This window comes from Phacochoerus africanus, chromosome 5 (assembly GCF_016906955.1).
Source record: "Phacochoerus africanus isolate WHEZ1 chromosome 5, ROS_Pafr_v1, whole genome shotgun sequence".
In the NCBI taxonomy this organism is placed as follows: Eukaryota; Metazoa; Chordata; class Mammalia; order Artiodactyla; family Suidae; genus Phacochoerus; species Phacochoerus africanus.
In genome coordinates, this window is record NC_062548.1 from 36,698,600 (window position 1) to 36,724,529 (window position 25,930).

General features: G+C 57.3%; 1 protein-coding gene across 1 annotated transcript in view; it reads left to right on the forward strand.

The window, feature by feature from the left end:
* The window catches only part of LOC125128411 (uncharacterized), a 160,142-nt gene that overhangs the window by 126,296 nt on the left and 7,916 nt on the right, over nucleotides 1-25,930 (forward strand). Inside the window, exons 45-60 of the mRNA XM_047782765.1 lie at nucleotides 2,577-2,784; nucleotides 5,498-5,664; nucleotides 6,491-6,603; nucleotides 7,316-7,397; nucleotides 9,966-10,103; nucleotides 12,038-12,212; nucleotides 15,247-15,368; nucleotides 15,918-16,058; nucleotides 18,254-18,367; nucleotides 18,467-18,595; nucleotides 19,232-19,390; nucleotides 21,279-21,443; nucleotides 23,774-23,942; nucleotides 24,362-24,546; nucleotides 24,785-24,877; nucleotides 25,031-25,235. Coding sequence (XP_047638721.1) covers nucleotides 2,577-2,784; nucleotides 5,498-5,664; nucleotides 6,491-6,603; nucleotides 7,316-7,397; nucleotides 9,966-10,103; nucleotides 12,038-12,212; nucleotides 15,247-15,368; nucleotides 15,918-16,058; nucleotides 18,254-18,367; nucleotides 18,467-18,595; nucleotides 19,232-19,390; nucleotides 21,279-21,443; nucleotides 23,774-23,942; nucleotides 24,362-24,546; nucleotides 24,785-24,877; nucleotides 25,031-25,235 — 2,365 coding nt within the window. The remainder of the gene's footprint in view (nucleotides 1-2,576; nucleotides 2,785-5,497; nucleotides 5,665-6,490; nucleotides 6,604-7,315; nucleotides 7,398-9,965; nucleotides 10,104-12,037; nucleotides 12,213-15,246; nucleotides 15,369-15,917; nucleotides 16,059-18,253; nucleotides 18,368-18,466; nucleotides 18,596-19,231; nucleotides 19,391-21,278; nucleotides 21,444-23,773; nucleotides 23,943-24,361; nucleotides 24,547-24,784; nucleotides 24,878-25,030; nucleotides 25,236-25,930) is intronic.

Sequence of the window (25,930 nt, forward strand, 5' to 3'; positions counted from 1 at the left end):
TGACCAGATGTGTGGGTTTTCCCTCCATCAACCAGTTTTCCGGTACCAGTTGGTGGTCCTCCGATGCCGTCTGCGAGAGTCAGCGCAGACCCCACAGGTTAAGCGCTGAGACTCTTGGGACAGCCCCCCGCTTCAGATGCCAGTCACGAGTCCCAGCTTGTTACCTGTCCTTCTGACCCACCAGCTACAACCTGGGGCTCCCATCATCCCCACTTTGGGTTCCATCACTTGCTAGAACCGCTCACAGAACTCTGAGCAGCCCCTACGTGTGTTTCTTGTCTGATATGAAAAAGGCTCCGGTAAAGGAGGCAGATGATCGGCCAGATGAAGAGGCCCCTCGGGTGGGGTCCAGGAGAGCCCCGAGTGTCAGAGTTCCTGTCCTCCTGGAGTTGGGGTCTGCCACTCTCCCAGCACGTGGTAGTGTTCAATCCAGAAGCCTCCGGAACTCATAGTTGAGGGGTTTTTATGTCAACTTCATCACTTAGCCCTTATGGCTCATTAGCTCAATGTCCAGCCCTTCTGCCCTCCCTGAGGATGAGAGTGAGGCTCAAAATTCCAGGCTTCTTATCACGGTCTGGTCTTAGAGCCACACCCGCAGCATATGGAGGTTCCCAGGCTAGGGGTTGAATTGGAGCTGTAGCTGCTGACCTGCGCCACAGCCACAGCCACGCCAGGTCTGAGCTGTGTCCGCGACCTACACTGCAGCTCATGGCAACGCCGGATCCTTAACCCACTGATCGAGGCCAGGGATCGAACCCACGTCCTCACGGATACTAGTCAGGTTCATTACTGCTGAGCCATGACGGGAACTCCTTGCTTTGGTCTTTCTGATGACCACCTCCCATCCAGGAGCCCACTCAGGATCATCTCATGAGGGCGAAAGATTCTCTTATCACCCAGGAAATTGCAAGGGGTTTAGAAGCCCTGTGTCACGCTCCTCTGACCCCCTGTCACTCAAGAATTTACAAGGGTAGGGGCTCTGTGTCAGAAAATGGGTCAAAGACCAAATATTAGCAGTAACTGGGGGCTGGACCATCTTTATCTACATTTTTCTTCGTATCTCACGCCCTTCCTAGCCTCTTCCCAGCTTTTTTTTTTTGCCTCCCTTTCCGTCACCTGACATGTGATGGCTTTGACCATGTCCGGGTATGTCTCCCACTCCTGGTGTTGAAGCTCCACCAGGTTGGGCGTTTCTCTGTTTCATGTGTGGCAGTATCCTTGGGTTTAACGGGGCCCAGCACATAGTAGGTGCTCAGTTAGCACTGTGGAATGATAGGGTGACCCTTCCTGCTTTATAGAGCTGGTGACAAAGCAGTGAGGGGGCCTTGCCACCCCCTGTTACATGCTGTGTGCTCAGCCAATGACGGCTGTTGCTGTTGCTTCAGTGATTAATTTCTGTACATGTGGTAGGTAGGTTGCAAACTCAGTTTCTGGGGGCCGGGTGGAGGACTCTTATATAAGGTGGGCTGTAAGGGGACGTAGAGAGCTCATGTACTAAAATCTTCCAAGTTGTAGATTTTTAAACCTTTTTTTTTTTTTTTTTTAATTTTAGGTCTGTACCTGTGGCATATCGAAATTTCCAGTCTAGGGGTCAAATCGGAACTACAGCTTCTGGCCTGCACCACAGCCACAGCAATGCCAGATCTGAGCCTCATCTGCAACCTACACCCCAGCTCACAGCAGTGCCGGATCCTTAACCCACTGAGTGAGGCCAGGGATCAAACCCGCATCCTCGTGGATACCAGTCAGGTTCTTAACCCACTGAGCCACAACAGGAACTCCTAAACTTTTTTTTATTAAAGTATGATTGATTTACAATGTTGTACCAATTTCTGCTGTGCAGCAAAGTGACCTGGTCATGCATTTATATACATTCTTTTTTCTTTTTTTTTTTGTCTTTTTTTGCCATTTCTTGGGCCGCTCCCGTGGCATATGGAGGTTCCCAGGCTAGGGGTCGAGGAGGTTCCCAGGCTAGGGTTCGAATCGGAGCTGTAGCCACTGGCCTACACCAGAGCCACAGCAACGCGGGATCCGAGCCGCATCTGCAACCTACACCACAACTCACGGCAACACCAGATCGTTAACCCACTGAGCAAGGGCTGGGACCGAACCCGCAACCTCATGGTTCCTAGTCGGATTCGTTAACCACTGCGCCACGCTGGGAACTCCTACATTCTTTTTCTCATATTTAACTTTTTTTTATTGTGGTAACATACGTATGACATTTACCAATTGAACTATTTTAAAATGTACAATTTAGTGCATTCATAAACTTGTGTGACCGTTCAGAAATTTCAGAACGTTCTCATCACCCCAGATGGAAGCCCCGTACCCATTAGCAGTCAGACCTCAGCAGGCACCACCACCCCCCCAGAAAAACAGCACATGTGCAGTTTGCCAAGTGTATCCCATTTGTTCCTTACACCTGAGGGGTTCCTCCCTTGAGGGGTCCCAGGTCCTCCCGTCTCAGCAGTGTGGCTGATAACAAAACTCCAGGGTTTGCAGGAGCTGGTGGGATCTGGGCAGGGCTGGCTTTGTCTATGCAGGGTCGTCTAGAATCCTGGGGGTCGTTCCAGGTCTCCATGGATGTTCATGACAGTGGCTCTGGCTTTGAGAATTCTGGACGCGTCTCGGCAGGTCCCGCGTCTCTGAACTACTCTGTGGACCTCTGTCACCGCAATGGGCACCTGCAGTTCTCTGGCTGGAGCGAGCACAACAGCCAGGCCCTGCTGCAGGCGGGCTTCCCAGGCGAGGCCCACATCAGCGCTGCGCTGCACACTGAAGGTAAGGCAGCCAGGCACTGCCCGTGGCCGGCGGGCCGCTCCCCCCACTGGGGGGAGGCCTGCCCTCCAGCCGCAGGCCCAGTGTGACCCTGGGCTCTAGGACTAACCAGGACACCCTTGCCCTTGGGGCCTGATTCCCAAGGGCGCACGTATGTGCGCTAAGGGCTGCCACAGCAACGTACCATAAACAAGGTGGCTCGAAACAACCGGAGTTTATTCTCGCACAGTTGTGGAGGCTGGAAGTCAGAAGCCAGGTGCGGTTAGGGTCACACTCCCTCCAGAGTCTTCAGGGGGAGCTCCTTTCTAGGCTCTTCCAGCTCCTGGTGGCCCCAGGCGTTCCTCGGCTTGTGGCCACATCACATCAATCTGTGCCTCTTCTCTTTATAAGGACGCTGGTCATGGGATTAGGGCCCGTCCTAAGCCAGCACCTCATCCTGGCTTGATTAGCTCTGCAAAGACCTCACTTCCAAATAAGAGCACCTTCATGGGTACCAGGAGCTCGGGCTTCAGTGTGATTTTTAGGGGGGACAGTGTAACCCGTAATGGAGAAGGAAGGGAAGATAACAGCGGTAAGTGCCAGCACTGATTGAGCATTTACTGTGTTCATACCAGGCAAGCCTTTGCTGGACAGGAGCCCAGTGGGTCTGCTCAGTCATCCCATTCACACCAAGGGGAAGTTGGAAGCCCAGAGTAGGGTCTCTGGGCCCCCAGAATCCTCACCCTCCCCTCTCTGAACGCTCTCCTGGCCCCTGCCCATGCCACTCCTTGCTCTTCGTCCAACACATGAGGCTTGCTCCTACCCCAGGACCTTTGCACAGGCTTTCCCCTCTGCCTGGAATGTACTTCCCACACACTTGCTTGGCTTACTCCCTCACCTCCTTTAAGTATGTCTCCAGCGTCATCTCCTAGTGAGGCCTCGCCTGGTCCCCCTGTTTATTTGCACCCCCACCTCCCTCCAGCTCCCCTCTTCCCACTCCCTGGCTTCATCCTTCCAACGTACTGTGTAACTAACTTCTTCTTTTTTTTTTTTTTTTAAGTTTGGCTGCCCTGCAGCATATGGAGCTCCCAGGCCAGGAATCAGATCTGAGCTGCAGTTGTGCCCTATGTTGCAGCTGCCGCAGTGCCTGATCTTTTACCCACTATGCCAGGCTGGGCATTGAACCCGTATCCAAGCACTCCCTAGACACCGCCAATCCCGGTGTGCCCCAGTGGGAACTCCCGTACCTTCTTGCATATCTTTATTTCTCTCCTCCTGTCTCCGAGTGCTCACTCCACTATCACCTGGAGGATCTTTCTCTGTTTTCAGAGGGGCTTGTAGTAAGCGTTCGATTATCTGTTGAGTGAATGTGTGAACATATGAGGTGGAGGCCAGTAACACCATCTCCATTCTGCAGGGAAGGAACACAAGCTCAGAGACGTTGAGTCACTTGCCCCAGGCCACACAGCTGGCCAATGGTGAACCCAAGCAGTGTGACTCCAGAGCCACCCTCTGACCTCGACGTAGATGGTGGCAGTCAGGATCCCTGAGTGGCCCCCAGGCCCTTGGCTCATCTTCTCTGGGCCCCAAACTCTCCCATCCTGGGCCCTCGGCCTCCTGTGGGGTGAGCAGGCACCTGGATCAGACAGGGGACCTTGTCAGTGTGAGCTGACCTCACAGACTGTCTGAGGAGGGGTCCGTAGGGGGTGTGGTGAGTAAGTCATGGGACAGTCACCCCAGCGGTGATGCCCATGCTGCCCCTGTGCCTGGGGCCAGGATGCCTGCTGTGCTCCAAGCTGGCCGTCCCGCTCCCTCAGGGGGCGTTTTCTGCCTGGCATCGTTGGTGTCCCCAGGCGGGAACCTCCCTGGGCAAGGGGACTAGGTCCCCTTAGATGTGCATCCCCTCCCTCCTCATGCCCCACACATAGTAGGTGCATGTGGCTAAACATTCCAGAATGAAGACGCCCCCTCCCTGAGACCTACAGGTGTTCTCAGGTGTGCTGCATCAGTTAATGTGGATCACGTCCAAGGTGGGCGGGCTGTGCCCACTTTATAGGGGAGGAAAGTGAGGCTCTGAGCTGCCGGGTGGCAGATCCATGCCTGCCGTGGAGGGCCAGCTTCCCTGTCTGGCCCGGGTGGCTGGCGATGGGGGTGGGTCAGATCCTCGAGTCTCCTTTTCTGGAGGGTTTTCACCTGCCTGCCAAGAGGAGGTGCGGCCCAGCTCAGAGGCAGGGGACTGGCAGAGATGCCCGTGTCAGGTGGGAGGGGAGGCAGGTCACTATCACTTGTTACTGATGTGCTATTTGATTAACCCTAGAGAAAATGAGCATCATTGGCTTGTTCATCCCCTCAACACATGCTGAATGCCTGCGGTGTGTCCAGAGCTGTGCTGAGTGCTGGGGACACAGCAGGGAACAAAACAGACTGAAGGCTCTGCCCTCTGGTGGGGGAGGGAGCAGGAAGGGTTGGGAGGTACTTTAGATGGGCAATCGGGGAGGCTACTTGGAGGAAGTGTCATTTCAGCAGCAACCCCAGTGAGAGATGGAGCTGGCCAGGCCAAGATGGGGGGCTACCTCATGACAGATGATGTCAGGGGGACTCAGTTGAAAGGCTCACTCCGGGGCCAGTCCCACTGGTGTCCTCAGGGCAGGGCCCTCCCGCAGCCTCTGTGTGTCCCCGAGCAGGGAAGGGAGGTGAACCTGAGTCCCCAGCAACCTTTGTGGGTCTCTGCCTGTAGAGACCCAGACCCAGGCCCGTGTAGTCCTGCAAGGTGGAGACGGTGGGGTCAGCGTGGATGTGACAGCCCTGGTGGTCCAGCCAATGGATGGCCCCCTGGAGCTGATGGTCAACACCAGCCACACAGCACCTGCTCTCCGGAGGCTGGGCCTGCCCTTCGCCAGCCAGGTGAGGGGGAGGGTGGGCGGGGCGGGGGGAGGGGAGGGGGGGTGAGGCCAGGCTCCCCCTCATCCCATTCTGTCCATGCCCATCCTGTTCCCGGGGCAGATCCAGCAATTGCCCCTCACTCACAGCCCTCTGCCATGGAAGGAGTCAAGGGCATGGGGTGAGGTGGGGGGGCAGAACGTCACTCTTCGTGTCACTGTAACCCACAGCTGAGCAGCCCGAACTCCCTTTTTCCCCAGCTTCCTCCAAATCCCCCTTTTCTGCCCGCAGGCTGAGTGGTGGAGACACCCGTGGGGAGGTGGTGGTTTTTTCCTTCTTTTTAGGGCCGCACCTGCAGCATGTGGAGGTTCCCAGGCTAGGGGTTGAATTGGGGCTGCAGCTGCCAGCCTACACCACAGCCACAGCCGGGTGAGATCCAAGCTGCATCCACAACCCACACTGCAGCTTGCGGCAGCACCAGAACCTTAACCCACTGAGCAAGGCCAGAGATCGAACCCGCAACCTCACAAACAGCATGCCGGGTCCTTAACCTGCTGTGCCACCACGGGAGCTCCAGGGAGGTTGTTCTTTGCTGACATCTGGGGCACAGGTCAACGCTGGGGGCCGATGGCAGGTGACCCACCTGCAGCCAGGCAACAGAGTCAGGCCCTGCCCGTGGGTCCTCACCATTCAAGAGGTTGCTAGGTGGCCCCGGGCCTGCGGGACATCTGCCACATCATGCCAGGCTGGGGGTGGGGATGTACTGGACTGAGGCGTGTGGCCTGGCCTGTGACGGTTGTCAGGCCCCCAGGCTCCCAGCCTGCCTGCTTCCATCCTGCTTCCTCTTCAGCTCGTGTGCCGGGAGCTCTGGGCAGAGGGAGAGGTGAGCTTATCCCTGCAGCTGACGTGCGATTCTCAAGCCAGCCTGGTCCTCAACATCCATGGCCAGAACCAGGCACTCAGGTGAGGCGTTCTCTATGCTCTGAGGGCCCCAAAAGGAGAGGGACGGGTGAGGGAGACCTCAGCTGAGCACCCGACCCACAGGGCCTCCTCCAGCCGCACTGCACAGATGCAGAAAGGCAGGCTCAGGAGTTCCCATTGTGGCTCAATGGGTTAAGAACCCAGCTAGTATCCGTGAGGACACAGGTTTGATCCCTGGCCTCGCTCAGTGGGTTAAGGATCCAGCGTTACCATGAGCGGTGGGTATAGGTCACAGACTCGGCCCAGATCCTGCGTCACTGTGGTGTAGGCCGGCAGCTACAGTTGCGATTCGACCCCTAGCCTGGGAACCTCCATATGCCACAGGTGCAGCCCTAAAAAATGAATAAATAAAAAATAAATCTCACCATCCAGGCCCTGCTGAGACTTCACTGGCCAACTCTTGGGAGCCCATTGGTGGGCCTGCAGAAGAGAGGCCACCTGGTCCCACCATAGCCTCTGTGTGAAGGGGAAGCTGCAGGGCTTGCCTGATGTGCCAGGACTAGGCTGAGGCCGAGCTGGGACCCTAACCCTAACCATTGTACCGGGTGGCCCTCAGGCACATGACTAGGCCTTCGTGGGGCTGCTGCTGTGTTCCTGGGACTCCAGCCCTCTGCTGGGGAGGCTGGCTTGCTCCTGACCCTGCCCTGGGGCCCTGCCCACGGCGCCCTCAAGCCAGGCCTGTCTCTCCTTTCAGGAAAGAGCTGCAGCTGTCAGTCTGGCATCACCTCCCCATCCTCCTAGGTTGCTGCCCCAGCAGAGCCTCAGCCTCAGCCAAGGTAACGGTGTCCCGGCCGCCCCCTAGTTCCTAACTGGTTCCAGATGCCCTGCCCATGGTGGGTGGAGGCCACGCAGGCTGGCCCCGCTGGGGAGTGTTCACACATCCACATCTGTAGGCCGGCCCCGCTGGGCCACCCGCGGAAACCCCTGGCTCCAGCTTTCCCAAACAGGCCCTGGTTTACATTCCTGGCCCAGCCCCCTCAGCCCCCAGCCAGGCCCAGGAGACCCTCAGGAGCTGGGGGAGGCTTGCCTACCCAGTGCCTGGCGCCTGGCGCTGCCTCATCCTGCCTGGCACATGCCCAGCGGCCAGATCAGATCTCTCGGCCTTTGAGCTGAGCCAGCATCACCTCCCAGGTGTCGTGTGTGTGTTCCCATGGTCTGGGGTCTCTGCGGGGCTCCCTGCCTGTCCATGAATCCCGTTTTCACCTGGAACCTGCAGGACCTCCGGCACACGTGCATCTGCCCTGAGGGTGGCATCTGGGGGTCCTCGAGTTAGCGGGGAGGGCCCGTGAGACCCCCACCCTCTGGGCTGCCACTGTTTGTTTCTGTCTGCCCCTCTTCCCCCAATCAGGGCGTCCTGGAGGGTGTACCCAAGACCTGGCACAGGGCCCAGCACCTTATAGATGCTCCGTGAAGGAGAATGAATGAATGAACAAACAGGCAGCCAACGAGTGAGCGATCACACTCCCCAAAGGGTCGCTTCCTAGTCCCACCCGCCGCCCCCTCCCTGGCCTGGCGCAGGCTGCCATTGTTTACAGGGCACCTACTGTGTGCCAGGCCCTGTCCCCACTCACGTACGTACAATCTCTGTGCTCCCCACATTCACGGCACCCACCATTCAGGGCACCATTTTGTTTCCCCCCGTTTTTATTTTGAATAATTTCCAACCTATAGGAAAGTTCCTGTAGGACGGTGGACATTCGTAAATCGGATTCCCTCCACCGGTTTTATCGTGATGTTTTATCCCACTGCTGCACCACAGTGGGAACTCCCAGGATCTGGTCTCTTAACTTTCAAATATACCAGACAGCAGGCTTGGCTGCAGTCATCCTGTTATCCATACATCCCGGGTATTTCTCTTATAGCACCGATTGGTAATATCTTGCCACATCTTTCTGCTTATACTTACATATGCTGTATACATTTGTGTATTCGTACCCATTTTTTTTTCTGTATTGTCATGAGTTGATCCTGAGATGTTTCCGGAGATAGCATACCTCTTTATTCCTGTAACAAGGCTATTTTCTTGTGTGACCCAATAGAATTACAAAATTCAGGAAACTTAACGGGTGACATTATCAGACATATAGTCTGTAAAACATTTCCCAGTTGCCACAATAATTCTTCTTGTGCAATAATGCCCTTTCCAGCTGTTTTGTAAGAACTGTTTTGGCCTTTACACCCAATTCCGGCTCTCTTGCAACTGTTCATCTCACCCCTGCAACGAAAAAGCAGCCACAGACAGTATTTAAATAAATGGGCCTGACTGTGTTCCAGTAACACTTTATTTACAAGATCAGGAGGAGGGACAACTTTGGCCAGAAAGGCTGACTCCAGGAGTTCCCATCGTGGCTCAGTGGTTAACGAATCCAACTAGGAACCATGAGGTTGCGGGTTCGATCCCTGGCCTTGCTCAGTGGGTTAAGGATCGGGCATTGCCATGAGCTGTGGTGTAGACCGCAGATGCGGCTCGGATTCTGCAAGGCTGTGGCTGTGGTGTAGGCTGGCAGCTACAGCTCTGATTTGACTCCTGGCCTGGGAACCTCCATGTGCCGCAGGTGCTGCTCTAAAACGACAAAAAGACAACAAAACAAACAAACAAAAAACACTAGCAACTTGCCAGTGTCCAGGCAATTTTTTTTTAATCACCCATCTGAATTTGTCAGATTGTTTGTCTAAGACGTAATTCAAGGTGGACATTTTTCACAGGGGCATCGCAAAGTTAATGGGGCATCTGCAGAGCTTTTAAAAACACCAGTTCTAGGCCCTATTCCAAGAGGTTCCATTTTTAAAGGTCTTAGGGTGGGGCCTAAAATCTGTATTTTTAGCAAGTGCCCTAAGTGATTTCCACTATCCGGCCAATGTGGAAGTTAGCACATTATTTCATATAATTTTCATATCAACCCATTAATAAAGCAGGTATCATTATTGCCATTTATCAGGTTGGAAAGGGAGGCTCATGTAGGTAAAGAACTAGCCAGAGGTCCTTCACCCGTACCTGGTAGAGCCATGTTGGATGCCATGCCTGATGCCTGTGTGTGGTCCTGGGCATTTGCCCGTCCCGCTGTCTACAGTGATCGTACAGCTAGAATTCTTGCCTGCCCACCCCGGGCCACTGGCTCTTTTCAAGTCAGTGTCATAGCGTGAAGGGCGCTGGGAGATTGTTGTCATGGTCACACCTGGTCGTTGAAACGGAGATTCAGGACCCTCATGTCAGCCTTTATCCCATCCAGGGAGCTGTGAGTTTGGGGGCTTTGGGAGGCAGAGGTTACGTAGAGCATGGAGCCAGCGTGTTACACCTGAGTGTTACACCTGCAAAGATCTGACCTGCTTTTCTTCCAACCCAGCTGCGATACTCGGAGGGTGGAGCCGAGAGCACGTTTGTCTTGAGGATGGAGGAGCATCATTTCCACGTTGGCACCAGGCTGGTAGCTGCCAAGAACAGTCTCGCCAACATCATCAAGCTGGAACAGACCTTCCCCCAGGTGTGTGGAGGGGGCCAGGGCCAGGGCAGAGGGGGTGGTTCCTGGGGCAGCTCTTTGAAATAAGAGAGATTGTCCTGGTTCCGGGAAGGATCCGGTGCAGGCAGGGCTGTGACGTCAGTTCCCTCCCTTCCATTTCTTGAGCATCTTCTAGGTACCAAGCCGGGAACTATTCCAGAAGCTGAGAATATTGCCTGGAACAGGCCTGATGGGTCCTTCCTCAAGTGTAGAGTCTAGTGGGGAGACGGACCAAAAAATAAGAAGGAAAAAGGCCAGATGATGATATAGCCTATAGAAAAAACAGAATAGGTGATGCGAGTAGGAATTACGGAGAACTATGCAGGTGTCCAGGATAGGCCCCACTAAGGGGGGGACATTTGAACCACCCCCAATGACAGGCAAGGAAGTATCAGCCATTGGCAAGCTGGCGAAAGGGCATTCCAGGCAGAGAGAACAAGATGTGCAAAGGGCCTGGGGCAGGAATGAATCGGGTATGTTGAAGGAATGGCCACTGGGCTGGAGCACAGTGGGTGAGGGGGAGACGGTGGGCAGGAGGGGGTCCAGGCATGCAGGGCCTGTCAGGCCACAGGGAGGAGTTTGGATTTTAGTCTCTTTCAACCTGGAGGTCTTTTGAGGACGTGATCCAAATGATGCTTTTGGATTCCCTGAGCTGCTGTGTCGGGAGGGGCCGGCAGGGGGCAGCAGAGACACCAGTGAGGAAGCCAGTGAGCTGGGCGAGAATGATGGTGTCATGGACCAAGGTGGGGCGGTAGCAATGAGTTTTAGAGACATTTAAGAGCATGGGAGTTCCCTGGTAGCCTAGCGGTTAAGGATCCAGCATTGTCACTGCTGTGGCGTGGGTTCAATACCGTGCCCAGGAATTTCTGCATGCTGTGGGCACAGCAAAAAAAAAAAAAAAAAGAGAGAGTAAACTATGTTCCTACCCACAAAAGTCCCCTACAGTGCCCTTGAGCCACCCTCCACCTGTGGCACCCACCAGCAGGGAGAGTGTCCCTTGCTGAGCCTTTGCACAGACTGTTCCTTCTGCCTAGAATGCCCTTCCCTGCTTTGTTCATCACCTACTTTCTCTGTGTTCCTTTGTTCCTTGCATATCTTTCATGGCCATTCTTGTCACCTTGTCCTACCATTTTTTGTCTCTGTGACTCTCTCTCCATCAACCTGGAGCCCCCGAAGGGCCAGGACTAGTCTTGGTTATCATTGGACCCTAGCACTCAGCCCTGGTCGAGGACATAATACCTGCTCATTAAATGTTTGAGAAAGTCTACCACCCACTGCAGCAGCCCCCACATGGCACCATCCACGGGTCTAGCCCTGGGCTGAGCATGTCACACCCACTGTCTCACTGAAGCCGGCACTGTTATTCTTACCCCATATTAAAGGTGAGTAGGAGTTCCCGTGGTGGATCAGCGGGTTTAGAACCCAACTAGTATCCATGAGAATGTGGGTTTGATCCCTGGCCTTGCTTAGTGGGCTAAGGGATCCGGCATTGCTCTTGGAGGCAGCGTAGGTCATGGGTGTGACTTGGATCCGGCATTGCTGTGGCTGTGGTGTAGACGGGTGGCTATACCTCCAATCCAGCCCTTAGCCTGGGAACCACCATATGCCATGGGTACAGCCCTTTAAAAAAAAAAAAAAGAGGAAGCTGAGGCTCAGAGAGGTTGGGAAACCAGCCCAAGGCCACACAGCTTGGAAGTGGAGCTGAGGACAGTGGTCCTCCTTGCAGGGGGAGTGCCATCTCCTGTTTGTCCCACCCTTTCCACCCCCCCTCCCTCCCTTGCATTATCCACCCAGCCCAAGGCACTGGCAGAGCCCTGCAGACCCTCCTGTGTTCCCTCTGCTGAAAGCATCTCTCCTTCCTTCTTCAGCAGCACTGTGGGCCAGGACCCCCAGTGACCCAGTCCATCTTTCTCTTCCAGCTCAGCGCCCTTCCTGGGGAGCTGGTCCTGCAGACCTCATACGAGCAAGCCCGTGGCACCCGTGTCCTGTACCACTCGGTGCAGTGGGACAGCCAGGAGGTGGCCTTCAATGGGAGCCTCAACGGGAGCCTCTCCGGGCCTTTCCTCAAACCCACTGGGACCCTCGCCCTGCAGAGTGAGTGTCCCAGGGGCCACAGCAGGGGTGGCCCCTTCACCCACTCAGAGCATCGTCACTGAGCACCCTCTTATCCCAGGTGCTGTTCCAGGCACTGGGGATCCATCAGGAAATAAGACGGCCAGGTCCCCACCCTGCGGGAGGCGGGCAGTGAGCAAGGACGTGCATCCGAGATAATGTCAGGGCATCTCCAAGAGCTAGAAGGGCTATGAAAACGAGCAGGGTTTGGTTTGGGGGTGCGGGGTTCCTCCCAGTGGGGTGATCTGGGAAGGTGACATTCAAGGAGGGTGATGTTCACGCTGAGCCCTGAATCACAAGAAAGCGAAGTCATGGGGAGAACATTGCAGGCAGAGGAAGAGCAGGTGCAAAGGCCCTGGGGTGGGAAGGCGCTTTGTGGCTGGAGCAGCAGCAGGGAGGCACGTGGCTGAGTGGACTGGAGGAAGGAGCGAGGGGCTGGGGGTGGGAGGTGAAGTGGTAGAGGTGGGAGGAACCGGGTCCCGCGGGGTCTCAGGCCCTGACGAGGAGCTGGGGTTTGACCCGAGTGTGAGAAGACCGGAGGGCGGGCCCCGAGTGTGCGTGGCGTGGCAGCCCCATCATGCCCGGGAGGTTTCAGAGCCGAAGCTGACCAGCTGAAGGCTGCTGGGGGGGAGGTGAGTGCTGTTCCACGGAGCCGCCCGCAGCTGTCTCCACGATGGTACCTGGGACCCCCGAGGCCTGCCAGGAAACAGTCCCCCCGCCAACAGGGGGTGTGCAGACCCCCAGACTGTCAGTCTGTGTTTGAGGAGCCCCTTAACACAGAGCAGACCCCAGCCTGCTGGCCTGCCAAGCGGGAGACACAGCGCAGCCCCTGGCTGCGGAGGCTCGGCTTGCTGGGTGGCCCCGGGAAGTCCCCAGGGTCCTGGCTGCCACATGCGTGCCCTGCTAAGGGAAATAAGATCCGCAGCACGCCAAGGCAGTGTGTGTATGCCCGTGTGTGTGTGTGTGTGTGTGTGTGCGCACGTGCACGCGCACGCGCTTGCTCAGGCGGCCTGTAGGTGGGCTGAGCCGCCGTGGCCCCTGCTGTGAGGTGACAGAGAAGAGGAGTGGGCAGGTCAGGGGTGAAGGGAATGCGGGGTTAGGGCTCTGTGGCGGGAGGGGCCCAGATGCGGCCTGGGGTCCCTAGACTCATGACCAGATGATGCCTTGAGAACCAGTTAGTGCCACTGCCTCTGGGCACAGCCTCCCCGAGTCTGTACGGGGGCAGGCAGCACCCCTTCCTGAGGACTCAGAGGGCATAAGGTGGCTGTTGTCTGCAGTGGGGTCTCAGAGGGACTCCTGCTCTGGGGGTCTATGGAGGCAGGACCAGTTTGTGGCCTCACAAGATGGGGTCAAGTGGTGCAGGAGGTCAGGGTAGTTGGACTTGGCCGTTAGGGGATGAAGGATGACAGTCCAGGGCTGGGAGCCTGTCCTCTGTGAGACCTGAGCTGGTGGGAAGGGTACCACCCATGCTGTATCCCAGGATGGAATGAGAGAGTGCCCATTGTGGCTCAGCGAGTGAAGAACCCGACTTAGTATCCATGAGGACACAGGTTTGATCCCTGGTCTCTCTCCGTGGGTTAAGGATCTGGCGTTGCCATGAGCTGCAGCATAGGTCACAGGCTCTGCTCGGATTTGGTGTTGCTGCGGCTGTGACGTATGCTGGCAGCTGCAGCTCCAATTTGACCTTTAGCCTAGGAACCTCCATATGCCATGAGTGTGGCCTGAAAAAGACAAAAAGAAGAGAAAAATGATGGAATGAGAGCATAGGGCAGCTGAGTATGGCCAGGTGAGGGTGGGCCATTCAAAGGGGCCTGGAAAATCATGAGTGTGAGGGACCTAGAGGGAGACAGGTAGGGGACTGCATCAGTCAGCTACTGCTGTGTAACAAATGTCCCCAAACTCAGTGACTTATAAGGACTTAGCACTGCTCATAATCCTGTGGGTCAGTGAGGCAGCCCTTCTGGTTTTAAGCATCCCATTCGGCCCCAGGCTGGGTAAGGGGTGCTGCTGATCTCGGCTGGGCTTTCTAAATTGTTCAGGGGCTGGCTGGCTGTCACTGGTCTAGAGCAGCCTCGGCTGAAACATCCAGACTCTTCTCTGTGTGGTGTCCCCATCTGGCAGGCCAGCCTGGGCTTGTTCTCATGGTGGCTGCTCAGGGGCCCCAGAGAGCCAGGAGGAGAGTAAAGGCCAAGGCTGGGGATTGGTGGGGCCAGTTTTACCAAATTCTACAAGCAAATCTCAAGGCCAGCCCAGGTTTAAGGGCCAAGGAAACCAATTCCATTTCTTTCTTTCTTTTCTGCCTACCTGCCTTCCTTTCCTTCCTTTCCTTTCCTTTCCTTTCCTTTCCTTTCCTTTCCTTTCCCCCTTCCCTTCCCTTTCCCCCTTCCCTTCCCCTTCCCTTCCCTTCCCTTCCCTTTCCCTCTTCCCTTCCCTTCCTTTCCTTTCTTTCTTCTTTCTTTCTTTCTTTCTTTCTTTCTTTCTTTCTTTTTCTTCTTTCTTCTTTTTTCTTTCTTTCTTTCTTTTCTTTCCCTTCCCTCCCCTCCCCTCTCCTCCCCTCCCCTCCCCTCTTTTGCGGCTGTACCCGCGCCATATGGAGGTTCCCAGGCTAGGGGTCCAATTGGAGCTGTAGCCACCAGCCTATACCACAGGCACAGCCAAACAGGATCTGAGCCACATCTGTGACCTACATCACAGCTCACTGCCACGCCAGATCCTTAACCCACGGAGTGAGGCCAGGGATTGAACTCACGTCGGGTTTGTTAACCACTAGCCGCGATGGGAACTCCGCATCCCACATACAGAGCCTGGGTGCAGGAGGGGAGGTGTGGGGGTCTCCCAGTCATCTGAGTGGCAGGGGGCCTAGGAGAGGGTGGAGCTTCTGGATTTGGGGATGACCAATTACCTGAGTGTGCAGCCCCCTGCCCGAGCGGGTAGCCGTTTCCCCTCTCGGCCTGCAGCCCCTGTCCCCAGCTCATGTGCCCGCCCCTCCCTGTGTCACACCTGCCTCCCCCCACAGTGGAACTGACCCACCCGCTGCCCCTCCCCCTGCCACGACACTGCAGCTTCCGCCTGGCCTCCGAGCACTCGCAACGTGGCCACCAGGATGACCTGGTCATGGGCTGGGATGGCAAGGACCAGGTAGGCATCGGGGCTGGAGGCCACTCTGCAGCCTGAGTGGGACACTGCCCGGCCCAAGGGGCCTTACCAGGGCCAACCCGGCTGGGCCCGACCCCTCAGGGACCAGGGGGGAGGCATCCTGGGCCCAACACCACCTGACTAATAGCAGGAAGACGAGTGGCTGACACACTGAAGGCCTTTCATGTGCCAGGCGTGGCAGCCCCACTGCTAGAAGATGGCATGGAAGCTCAGAGAGGCACGGGGACTGGCCCAGAGTCACAGAGCCACAGGGAGGCAGGGATGGGATTTGAACCCATGAGATGCCTCCGGCCACCACGTGTGTGGCCCCCAGTCCCATCTCTGTCATACGTTTGTCCCCATCTGCTCCTCTCCGAGTCTCATCTTCTTCCTCTGCAAAATGAGCTGAAGCCCCCCCCAGAGGGTCTCCTGCAGTGCTGGGCCAGCAGCCCTCACACCCTTGACCTTGAGGAAGAGGCTGCACTGGGGGTGGGGAGGGGGACGCCTCGCTGGGTGAGGCCTCCGGCTCAGGCTCAGCCTGTCCCCCCCCAGGTGGCGCTCTCCTCCTCTCTGCAGCTGGGGAAGGGCCAGCTGGCTGCCTGCCTGGCCCTGGCTCACCCCTTCAGCCTCTCCTGGCGGCGAGCTGAGGCCTGTGGCCGTGCGGAGAGCAGGGGCGGCAGGCAGAGCCGGCAGGTGAGTTGGGGGGCGGGCATCTGAGGGACCCTGGGCATGGGGGTCACGGAGCTTGGTGAGCTGCATGGCTGAGCCCACGGGTGGGGCATCTGGGACTGTGGCAGGGGGTGGGGGTGGGGTTAGAGAATCCTATTTATCGGCGACAAGCATGTCCCTAGAATCACAGATTCCTGAAGCTTGGGACCCCAAGGGGTCCGTCCGCCCTTCATTCCTTCATTGGTGCTTTATTAAGCACCTACTGTGTGCCAGGCAGTGTTGAGGCACAGACACAGTCCCTGCTTTGATACAGCTGAGAGTTGAGTGGGGGAACAGCTTACAGCATGTCTGATCCATCCTTGAGGCGTTCATTTGTTAAGTCCGTAACTGCAGGGGTTTGAATGGAGCTGCTGGACCCTGCGTCTGACCAGGAGGCAGCTCCCGGGGGCAGCTCCCAGCACCTCTCTAAGCCTCAGTTTTTTCATCTGTGGAATGGAACCAGGAGGCCGGTGTCTGCCAGGCAAAAAGACCCACACTCAAGCAAATGCATGAATAAAGGAATTAAGCGTTGTGATAAGCACCGTGAAGAAAGTGAGGAAGGAGCTAAGAGAATCACTGGAATCAAGTGAGGGGATTCCAGGGGAGGCTCCTCTAGATGGGATGGTCAGGGAGGGCTTCATGGGGGAGGTGGCTTGTCACCTGAGGACCCGCCAGTGAGGAGGAGCTGCCTGTGCTAACCTGGAGGAACGGGCAGTCCAGGCAGAAGAAAGGGCCAGTGCAAAGGCCCTGAGGTGGGAACCGGCTGGGTGCTTCAGGAAGAGCCAGAGGTGATTAAAATAGAACTGGAGGGGGTGATGGGGGGTGAGCTAGTGATTGGGGGAGGTAAGGTCAGGTGAGAGGGCAGAACGTGCAGGGCCTTAGCTCGGGCTAAGATACTACAGGCTGGAATTCCCACTGGGAGCGCTGGGACACAGGTTTGATCCCAGGCCCGGCACAATGGGTTAAGCCCGGCTGTGGCTTAGGTTGCAACTATGGCTTGGAGGATCTGATCCCTGGCCTGGGAGCTCCATATGCCTCGGGGTGGCAAAGAAAGGAGGGAGGGAGGGAAGGAAGGAAGAGAGGAAAAGGTAAATTAAAAAAAAAAGAGAGAGAGAGGAGTTCCCATTGTGGCGCAGCAGTAACAAACCTGACTAGTATCCATGAGGACGCGGGTTCGATCCCTGGCCTGGCTCACTGGGTAAGGATCCGGTGTTGCCATGAGCTGTGGTATAGGTCACAGACGAGGCTCAGAGCTGGCATTGCTGTGACTATGACAGGCAGGCAGCTGCAGCTCTGATTCGACCTGGGAACTTACATATGTCGCGGGTGCAGCCTTAAAAATCGGGAAAAAAAAAAAAGATACTGCAGGCTGAATGGCTCACACCACAGATATTTGCTTCTCACATTTCTAGAGGTTAGAAGTCCAAGATCAAGGTGCCAACATGGTCAGGTTCGGGAGAGAGACCTCTCTCTGGCTTGCAGCCCTCCCACTGTGTCCTCACGTGTGGGGGGAGAGAGAGCTTTATGGTATCCCTCTTGGAAAGACACTATCCCTTCATGACACCCCCCGCCCGACCTCATTTAAACAAAATCACCTCCCAGAGGCTCTGCCTCCTGATGCCATCACGTGGGGAATCAGGTTCCCACCTATGAATTTGCAGGAGGGGTCCAAGTCAGACACAGCAGCCCCACGGGCCCCGGGGGTGGGGGGGTCAGCTTCCCTTCTGTCTCTGGGAAGGACAAGCCTGGGTGTTGAGAAGGAGGTTTCCACCTCAGTACTCTTGGCCTCGGAGTTCCCACTGGGATGCAACGGGATCCATGGCCTCTTGGGAGTGCTGGGGCGCAGGTTCGGTCCCCAGCCTGGCACAGTGGGTTACGGATCCAGCGTTGCCAGAGCTGTGGCTCAGATCTGATCCCTGGCTGGGGAACTCTGTGTGCCTCGGGGCAGCCAAAAAAAAAAAAAAAAATACTTCAGTCTGTCTAGGTGTGACTCTGAACTGTCACACCTAGGTGGCAGGTCTCTATTCCCGCCCTCCCACCACTTTTCATCCCCTAGAGGGGTAGACAGGGGGCCACCAGCCCTTCCACCTGCCCCATCTCACTTACACACATGTGGGGGCATCAGCTTCTCCTCCGCCCCCCTTCCCCCTCCCCCCACCACTGGTCCCATCTCCCTGCAGGTACAGCTCACGTGGGACAGAGGGCAGCCTGTGACCATGCAGCTCACCTGGGCCGACAGGTCCTTGGCACACAGCACCACCCGGGAGGGTTGCCTGGCCGCCTCGCTGGGGCAGGTACGCATGGGCTGCACGCGGACCAGGCATGGGCCTTCCCTGTGCCCGGGCCCTGCGCTGGCCGCCCTGTCATGTACCCCCCTCCCTCTTCCCCAGCAGCTCCAGGAAACCTGGGGCCTGGGCGCCCTCAGGGCCTGTGGGGCCTTAACCCAGACCCCAGCCGGGTTCCACCAATGGCTCCATCTGTCCTGGGACCGATGCCAGATGCAGCAGAACCTGACGTACGAGGTGAGGCCCTGGGCAGCTGGGGAGGGGCAGCACCTCCTGCTGCAGAAAGTGCCTGGCCCAGGGTCGGGTGGTCCTGGGTGTGAGGGCTAGCTGTGCTGGGGACCCCGGGCAACTCATTTCTCTACCACCGTGAGCCTTGGTTTCCTCCTCTGTGAAATGGGCGCAGTAATCCTTCCCTGATGGGGAGGGAAGGAGAGCGAGGCACCCAGCGTGAGGCAAGACCTCAGGGCACAGCCGGGGAAGGAGCTGGTGACACCTGTTGGCTTCTGGGGAGGGGGAGGGGGAGGTCAGGTTTAAGGCTCCCGGAGGTGTCAGGGTCAAGCTCGCCCCAGCATCACCACCTGCCTGGGGCTCCTGATGGGGCAGAGTCTGGGGCAGGGACGGGGCCGTGGAGAGAAGGGGACAGCTAGCCCTGAAAGTCCCCTTGTCCCTCTGGATCTCCTTCGGCCCACCCCATCAGGGATCCCAACAAAAATGTGGAAATGGTCGCTGGGGGGCTGACCCCCTCCCCCGGGGCTCTGACAGTGGGGTTTCTGGTGCCTACTCTTCTCTCGTGGGGGTCTCCCAACTGCAGCTGGCCATGGGCATGCTCTCTTATGGGACAAACCCCCACTGCTCGGTGCCTTCTCATTCCAGAGGCACCAGCCATCCGGCCCAGACAAGATCCTCGCCGAGGCCACGCTGGAGCGCACCATGGCCTCCTGCACCACACAGAGCTTCCGGGGGGCCGTGGAGACGGACTACACCCGCTGGCTGCGCCACTCCCTGCATCTGGGGCTCTGCCACCTGCCCCAGGTAAGTCTGTCCCAGGAAAGGACCCAGGGCCTCATGGAGTGAGGAGGGAAGAGGGGATGCCTGCCCAATGGAGTGTCAGTGAGGGAGCTGGATGCCATCATCACGGGCGACTGTGGGCTAGACCCTCTCCGTCCAGTGTTCCATTAGGGGGATGGAAGATGCAGTAGGTTCCAGCATGTGGAGTGATTGTGAGGTTTAAGATGCGACACCAGTAGAGTGCTCAAATAAACGAAAGCTGCTGTTATCATCATCATTGTCAGAGGGGAGGTGTTGGGACCCCCACCTCCTCATCCCCTGGCTTTGTTAGCTGGTTGATTGGTCTTTCCTGCCTGCCTTCCACCCACCCACCCATGTTCCCTACATCCAAACCTCCATCTAACCACTCTCCAACCATCCATCCGTCTATCCATCCGTCCATCTGTCTGTCCATCCATCTGTCCATTCATCCATCCATCCATCTGTCCATCCATCCATCTATCCGTCCATCTATCCATCCATCCATCCATCCTTCCATCCGTCCATCCATCTGTCCGTCTGTCCATCCATCCATCCATCTGTCCATCCATCCATCCATCCATCCATCCATCCATCCGTCCGTCCATCCATCCATCCATCCATCCATCCATCCATCCATCCATCCATCCATCCATCCATCTTTCCATCCGTCCATCCATCCATCCAACTATCCAGCCAGCCAGCCAGCCAGCCAGCCAGCCATCTGCCCGTCCTCCCATTTCTCCATCCATCCCTGGGGTCACAAACTTTTTCTGTAAAGAGCTAGATAGGGAGTTCCCTGGTGGCCTAGGCCTAGCAGTTAAAGGATCCTGTGTTGTCACTGCTCTGCTCAGGTCACTGCTGTTGCCCAGGTTTGATCCCTGGCCCTGGAACTTCTGCATGCCATGGGTGCAGGAAAAAAAGGGAGGGAGCTAGGTAGTAAATAGTTTAGGTCTTCAGGCCACATGGTCTCTGTTGTAACCATTCAACTTTGCCATTGGGTCATGAAAGCCACCATAGATGACATATAAATGAACAGGTATGACCTTCCCCAATAAAAATGTATTTACAAGAGCAGGCAGTGAGCCAGATTTGGCCCATGAGCCCTAGTTTGCCAACCCCCAATTTATTCATCCATTCAGGAGCATTTGTGGGTCTCACTTATGCCAGGCCCTGTTCCAAGGATGGTGAAAGGGACAGACCAGGTGCCTTTCCTCCTGGAGCCCATAGACTGGTGGGCAGAGGAAGATAAATCAGATGTGTGACATGCAGTCAGATATGGTGAATGCTGTGAAGAAATGAAGCAGGGCGAGCTGACATGTGCAAACTGCAGTGGGAATAGCCAGTGCAAAGGCCCTGGGGCAGGAGCATGCTTAGGGTTTGAGGACTGCAGGGTGGCCCTTATTGAGATAGCCGGGAGGTGTGAGGTTAGGAAGATAACAAAGACTCATACGACCACCGGGGAGACTGGCTTCTCCTCCCCTAAGTGCAATGGGCAGGCAGAGGCTTCGAGCAGGGAGGAGTGTCTGATTTACATTTTTTAAAGGTCAGTCTGGGAGATCCCACTGTGGCTCAGCAGTGATGAACCTGATTAGTATCCTTGAGGATGCAGGTTTGATCCCTGGCCAGCGTTGTCATGAGCTGTGGTGTAGGTCGCAGACGCAGCTCCGATTCGACCCCTAGCCTGGGAACCTCCATGTGCCCCCCGCCCCAAAAAGGCTGTTTGGATGCTGAGGGGAGGAGGGGCTGTGGGCTAGGGCTGGAGTGGAGCCTAGGAGATCTGACAGGCTATTGTGACAGTTCTGGTATGGGGGATGATGGCGTGGACCAGGTGGGGAGAGGAAGCTGTGCCACCACATCCCCCTGACTATGGACACCCCACCTCTCCTCCCAGGCCCTCTCAGTCTCCGGGGAGCACTCCCTGGGTGGCGGAGAGCTCCTGCTACATTCCAGATTCCAGCTGGGCCTTGCCCCGGACCCAGAGCACGGCCTGCAACTCGGCCTGACCCTCCACAACCACAGCAGGCCCCGGATGCCTGACTTTTCCGGGGAGCTGGAGGTGAGTGGCTGCCAGGCTGCCCACCCCACAGGAAGATGCCTTGACGGCCCTCTGTCCCTCTCTGGCCAGTGGACCACCACTGCCTGGGCAACCCTACCATCTAGTGGCCAGTTTTGGAACTGCAGACTGGCACCCTTGTGGGGGCCTGAGCTTAAAGGTAGGTAGGACCCCCCCCTTGTGGTCCTGGCCCCAGGCCCTGAGACAGAGCAGCTCCTATAATCAAGAGGCAACAGCTGGACTGCCTGGGTTTGAATCCAAGCCAAGCCTCTTCCTAGCTAGCAACTTCCTTCCCCTCTCTGCGCCTGTTTCCTCACCTGGAAAATGGGAGATAATCATTGCATTTACCCTGCCGCCCATACGATTAATATCACAAGAATTATGTAGGTTAATACGTATAGATCGCTTAGAACAGTACCTGATACAAAGTTGCCACTAGGTAAGTATCAGTGCTATTATTATTATTATTACTACTACTATTATTATTAGCTATTATTGGCCCAGGCTTTTCCTTTCCCTCCTTCCTCCTAGCAGCTCCAGAAGGCGGAAAGGGGCAGAGCTGGGTTCAATACCTGCCTTGCCCCCACCTGACCAAGTGACTTTGGGAAGGGACCTCTCCAAGCCTCATTTCCTCTTCTCTAAGTGGGGATTGGATAGATTTCATGGGGTGGTTGGTGGGGTTCCGGGCACCCCCTCCCCTCTGCCCACACAGCACGGGCATGCAGTAGGTGCTCCATGGTGCTGCCTTCCACCCAGCTCTGTGTCTCCCTGGCCGGGTGACCTTGGCCTGTGACTCTCCCTCTCAAAGCCTCCATCTTCTCCTCCATCAAATGGGAACGAATCCCACATCCTCTGCAGAGTTACTGGGAGGAGAAGGAAACAGCGTTTGCACAGCACATGCACACAGTAGGTGCTCTGAGACAGGGGTGTCCTTCCAGCATCCAGAGCTGGACCAGGCATTTCTTTGGCTGGAGCTCGCTCAGCCCCCATTTCTGAGCCCAGGAGCTGTGGAGCTTTCAAAAGAGTTTTCTAAGCCTCTCCTGGGCGGGCTCTCATTTCCCCATTTGCCAGCCAGGCCCCCGGCCACCCCTGCATCTGTGATCCCGGGGCACCAAGGCCCACTTGCAGAACCAGAGGTCTGGGGCCAAGTCCCGCAGAGCCCAAGGTGCAGTGGGCGCCCGGGGGACGGCTGCCCCGCCCTCGATCCCCCGCATGCGGGTACCCCGTTCCGTCGGCTTCTCACTTGCCCACTCCTTCTCTGCTTGCCCCTTTGGGGTCCATGGCCTGGACAGAGGCCTTTCCCAGGCCAGTTTGGTCTTCATGCCAAACTGGTGAGATGAATCAGGAAGGTCAGGCACTCCCCAGCCGGGGGGGCCCATTGACAGTGACTGGGGCGGAGCTGGGATGCAGGAGGCCATCCAGGACAAACGCCCCAGGTGTGGTCTGCAGACACCCCGCCAGGGTCCCCTCGGGTTCTGAGAAATCGCCTAAGGATTCCTGGGCTCCACCCAATGCACCCACTTGAAAATCTCAGAGGAAGGAGACAGGAAGCCGCGTGTTTAGTGAGAGCTCTTGAATTGGTTTCCTGGGGCCACGATGACCAATTACCCCCCACTCGGTGGTTTAACACAACAGAAATTCCCTCTTCTCGGTTCTGCAGGGTAGAAGTCCAACATCAAGGTGGCAGCAGGTTCCTGCTCCCTCAAGCAGCCCTGGGAAGGAATCCTTCCTTTGCGCTTCCAGCATACCAGGCGTTCCATGGCTCGTGGCTGCATTATCCCAACCTGTGCCTCTTTTTTTTTTTTTTCTTTTTCCTTTTTAGGGCCGCACCTGCAGCATATGCAAGTTCCTAGGCTAGGGGTCGAATCTGAGCTCCAGCTGCCAGCCTACGCCCCAGCTACGTGGGATCTGAGCTGCGCCTGCAACCTGCACCACAGTGCACGGCAACTCCAGATTCTTAACCCACTGAGCAAGGCCAGGGATTGAACCTGCATCCTCATCCCGATACTAGTCGGGTTCTTAACCCACTGAGCCACAACGAGAACTCCGTAGTGAGAATTTTTAAGCCACTTGGATGCCATGTGCTGCTTGCTTAGGCCCCTGGATGTGGATTTTAATAAGCACTTCCTGCAACTGGTAGGGATTCTGAGCCTTGTGTAAGGGGGTGGGGGCCCCAGTGCCCCTGAGGATGTGGGGTAGGGTGGGTATGGCCTTTTCCCTGCAGGTTCAACCTTGGCCTCCCAGCCACCTCTCCCTAGGCCTGGGGCCAGCAGGGGCCAGAGGCCAGGGGCAGGGGCCAGGCCCCACTCAGGCCTCTGCCCTCTCCCTCCCAGCTCTACGGCCCCAACGTTCAGCAGCTTAGCCTGCTAGGCAGGGTCTCCACCTCAGCTTCTCAAAGCTTGGTCCACCTGGAGGGAAGTGTGGACGACGGGGACGAGAAAGTAATGTTGTCAGTGTCCCGGGCCCCAAACTGCCTCCAGGCCTCAGTGGCCCATGCGGAAGGTAAGTACAGGCACCAGATGTGGCTTGATGGCCGAGGGAGGGCCCCAGCTTGGCCCAAGATTGGGGTGCCAAGAGCTGCAAAGTCAGAGGAAACCCTGATGGGACTTGGTGGCACCCCCAGCCCTGAGGGCTGATGAGTTCCCTGTGGCCACCTATACTGACTGTGATGCCAGGAGAGGCTGGGGGAAGCGTCAGGTGTGTGGACGGAGGTGGGTGTGGCTGGGGGATGAGGAAGCCCTCCGGGGAGGCAGGAGGGTGATTTAGGCAGCCCAGTTCGAGGCCCTCAAATCCCAGGGCTTTGGAGACTCTGCCTGTGGGCAATAGGAGCTATAGAAGGCTGTGGAGCATAGGAGGAGTGGGCAGCTGGGAGGCAGGTGGATGAGGCCTGGGTGCAACAGCAGGTCCCTTTCTGGCCCCAGGGAGTCAAGAGGAGAGCATGGTGCTGCGGGCGTGTGCCCACAGGACGATGACCGAGGTGGTGGCCCTGCTCCAGGACAGTGGGCAGCCTGTCCAGCCCCTGGGACACCTGACCCTGCAGGCTGCCAACCAGAGCCTCCGCTTGGCTGCACATGGCTGCCAGGGGACCCTGCTGGGCCACGTGGAGGTGAGAGGACTGGGACTGGGACTGGGGGGAGGGTTGCTCTTCCTACTGCCCTCCCTCCCCCGCTCCCCTGGCCCGGGCAGAGGCCACAGCACCAGGCTCTGAGCCCCTTGGGTCCAGCAGCGCCAAGAAAGCCGAGGCAGACAGCCTGTAGTGTGGCAAACACACCCTTGGACACTGCTGCTGGCACCGTGAGCCACTTCATTCCCATGAGGCCCATCCTGTCCCTGTGTGTCCCCAGTCCAGGGTGGCGGCTCTTGGGGCCCAGGTGCAAGCCCGGCTGGAGCAGAAGATCCACGGCTTGGATGCCTACGTCAGAAGGTTCCAGCGCCTGGTGGGTAGACAGCTCTGGGGTGCAGGGGGCCACACTTGGGGAACGGGAAGGAGGGCGGGGCTGCGTGGGGTCCCCCTCGAGGACATGAGGGTTTTCTGGAGCGCTCTGTGCCCCAGACCCTCACGTCGATCCTGCCTCCGTCTCCCCGCCCAGGTGCAGCCAGCAGGTGCCCTGGACAGCGCAACAGGCCCCCTGCGGCAGCTGTGCCAGGCCGGGCTGGGGGCCGTGCGGGAGAGTGGCCAGGCGCTGGCTGCTCTGTGGTCCCAGAGCCAGGCCAGGGAGGCACTGACACAGCACCTGCTGCCACACCTGGAGAGGCTGCAGGCGGGGCTGGAGCAGCTGCGGGATGAGCTAGAGCGTGAGTGCAAGAGCGGGGGCAGTGGGACCCTTGTCCCAGGGTCTCCACCCCCAGTCCCCCACCCTTGGCCTGGGGCACTCGTTCAACCCAAAAGGCCACCTGATTTCCGGCCAGCCTGCAGCCCGCCTTCAGTTAGACCCCTGCCTTATTTTTCACGGACCCGTAGCCTTCAGACTTGGGGAACACTGTGTCCATTCTTGCAGGAGTCCAAACTCATCCCTCATGCCCACTGCCTTATTTCTTCTGGGACAGCTGCCTGTGTCTTCAGCCCCCGCCTGTTTCCTCCAGGTGTACAGCTTTATTTCTAGCAGGACCATTGCCCTGGATTCCAGGGCCTCTCTCTGGTCCTGGGATCAGCACCAGTGAGGCTGGGCGGGGCGAGGAGGCTTCTCTGCAGAGCGCCCCCCCTGGCAGGGAGCCCCCAGGACTTCACCCGGCACCAGGGTGGCTGTCCCTCTGACTGGCCGGTGCTCATACTGTCACATGTCCTCTCACCCCTGCTTGTGTCTGCGTCGGAATCCCCGGGCCACCCCCAGCCTCCGGGAGTCACCAGGACTCGGCTCAGAATTGCAGCCGCAGCTGTGATGTGTTACAAGGAAGAGTACAGAGCCGGGCGGCAGAGGGGCAGGTGCAGGGGAGGTTCTAGTGAGACCAAGCGTGAGCTTCCGGAGTCCTCTCCCAGCAGGGGGCGCACA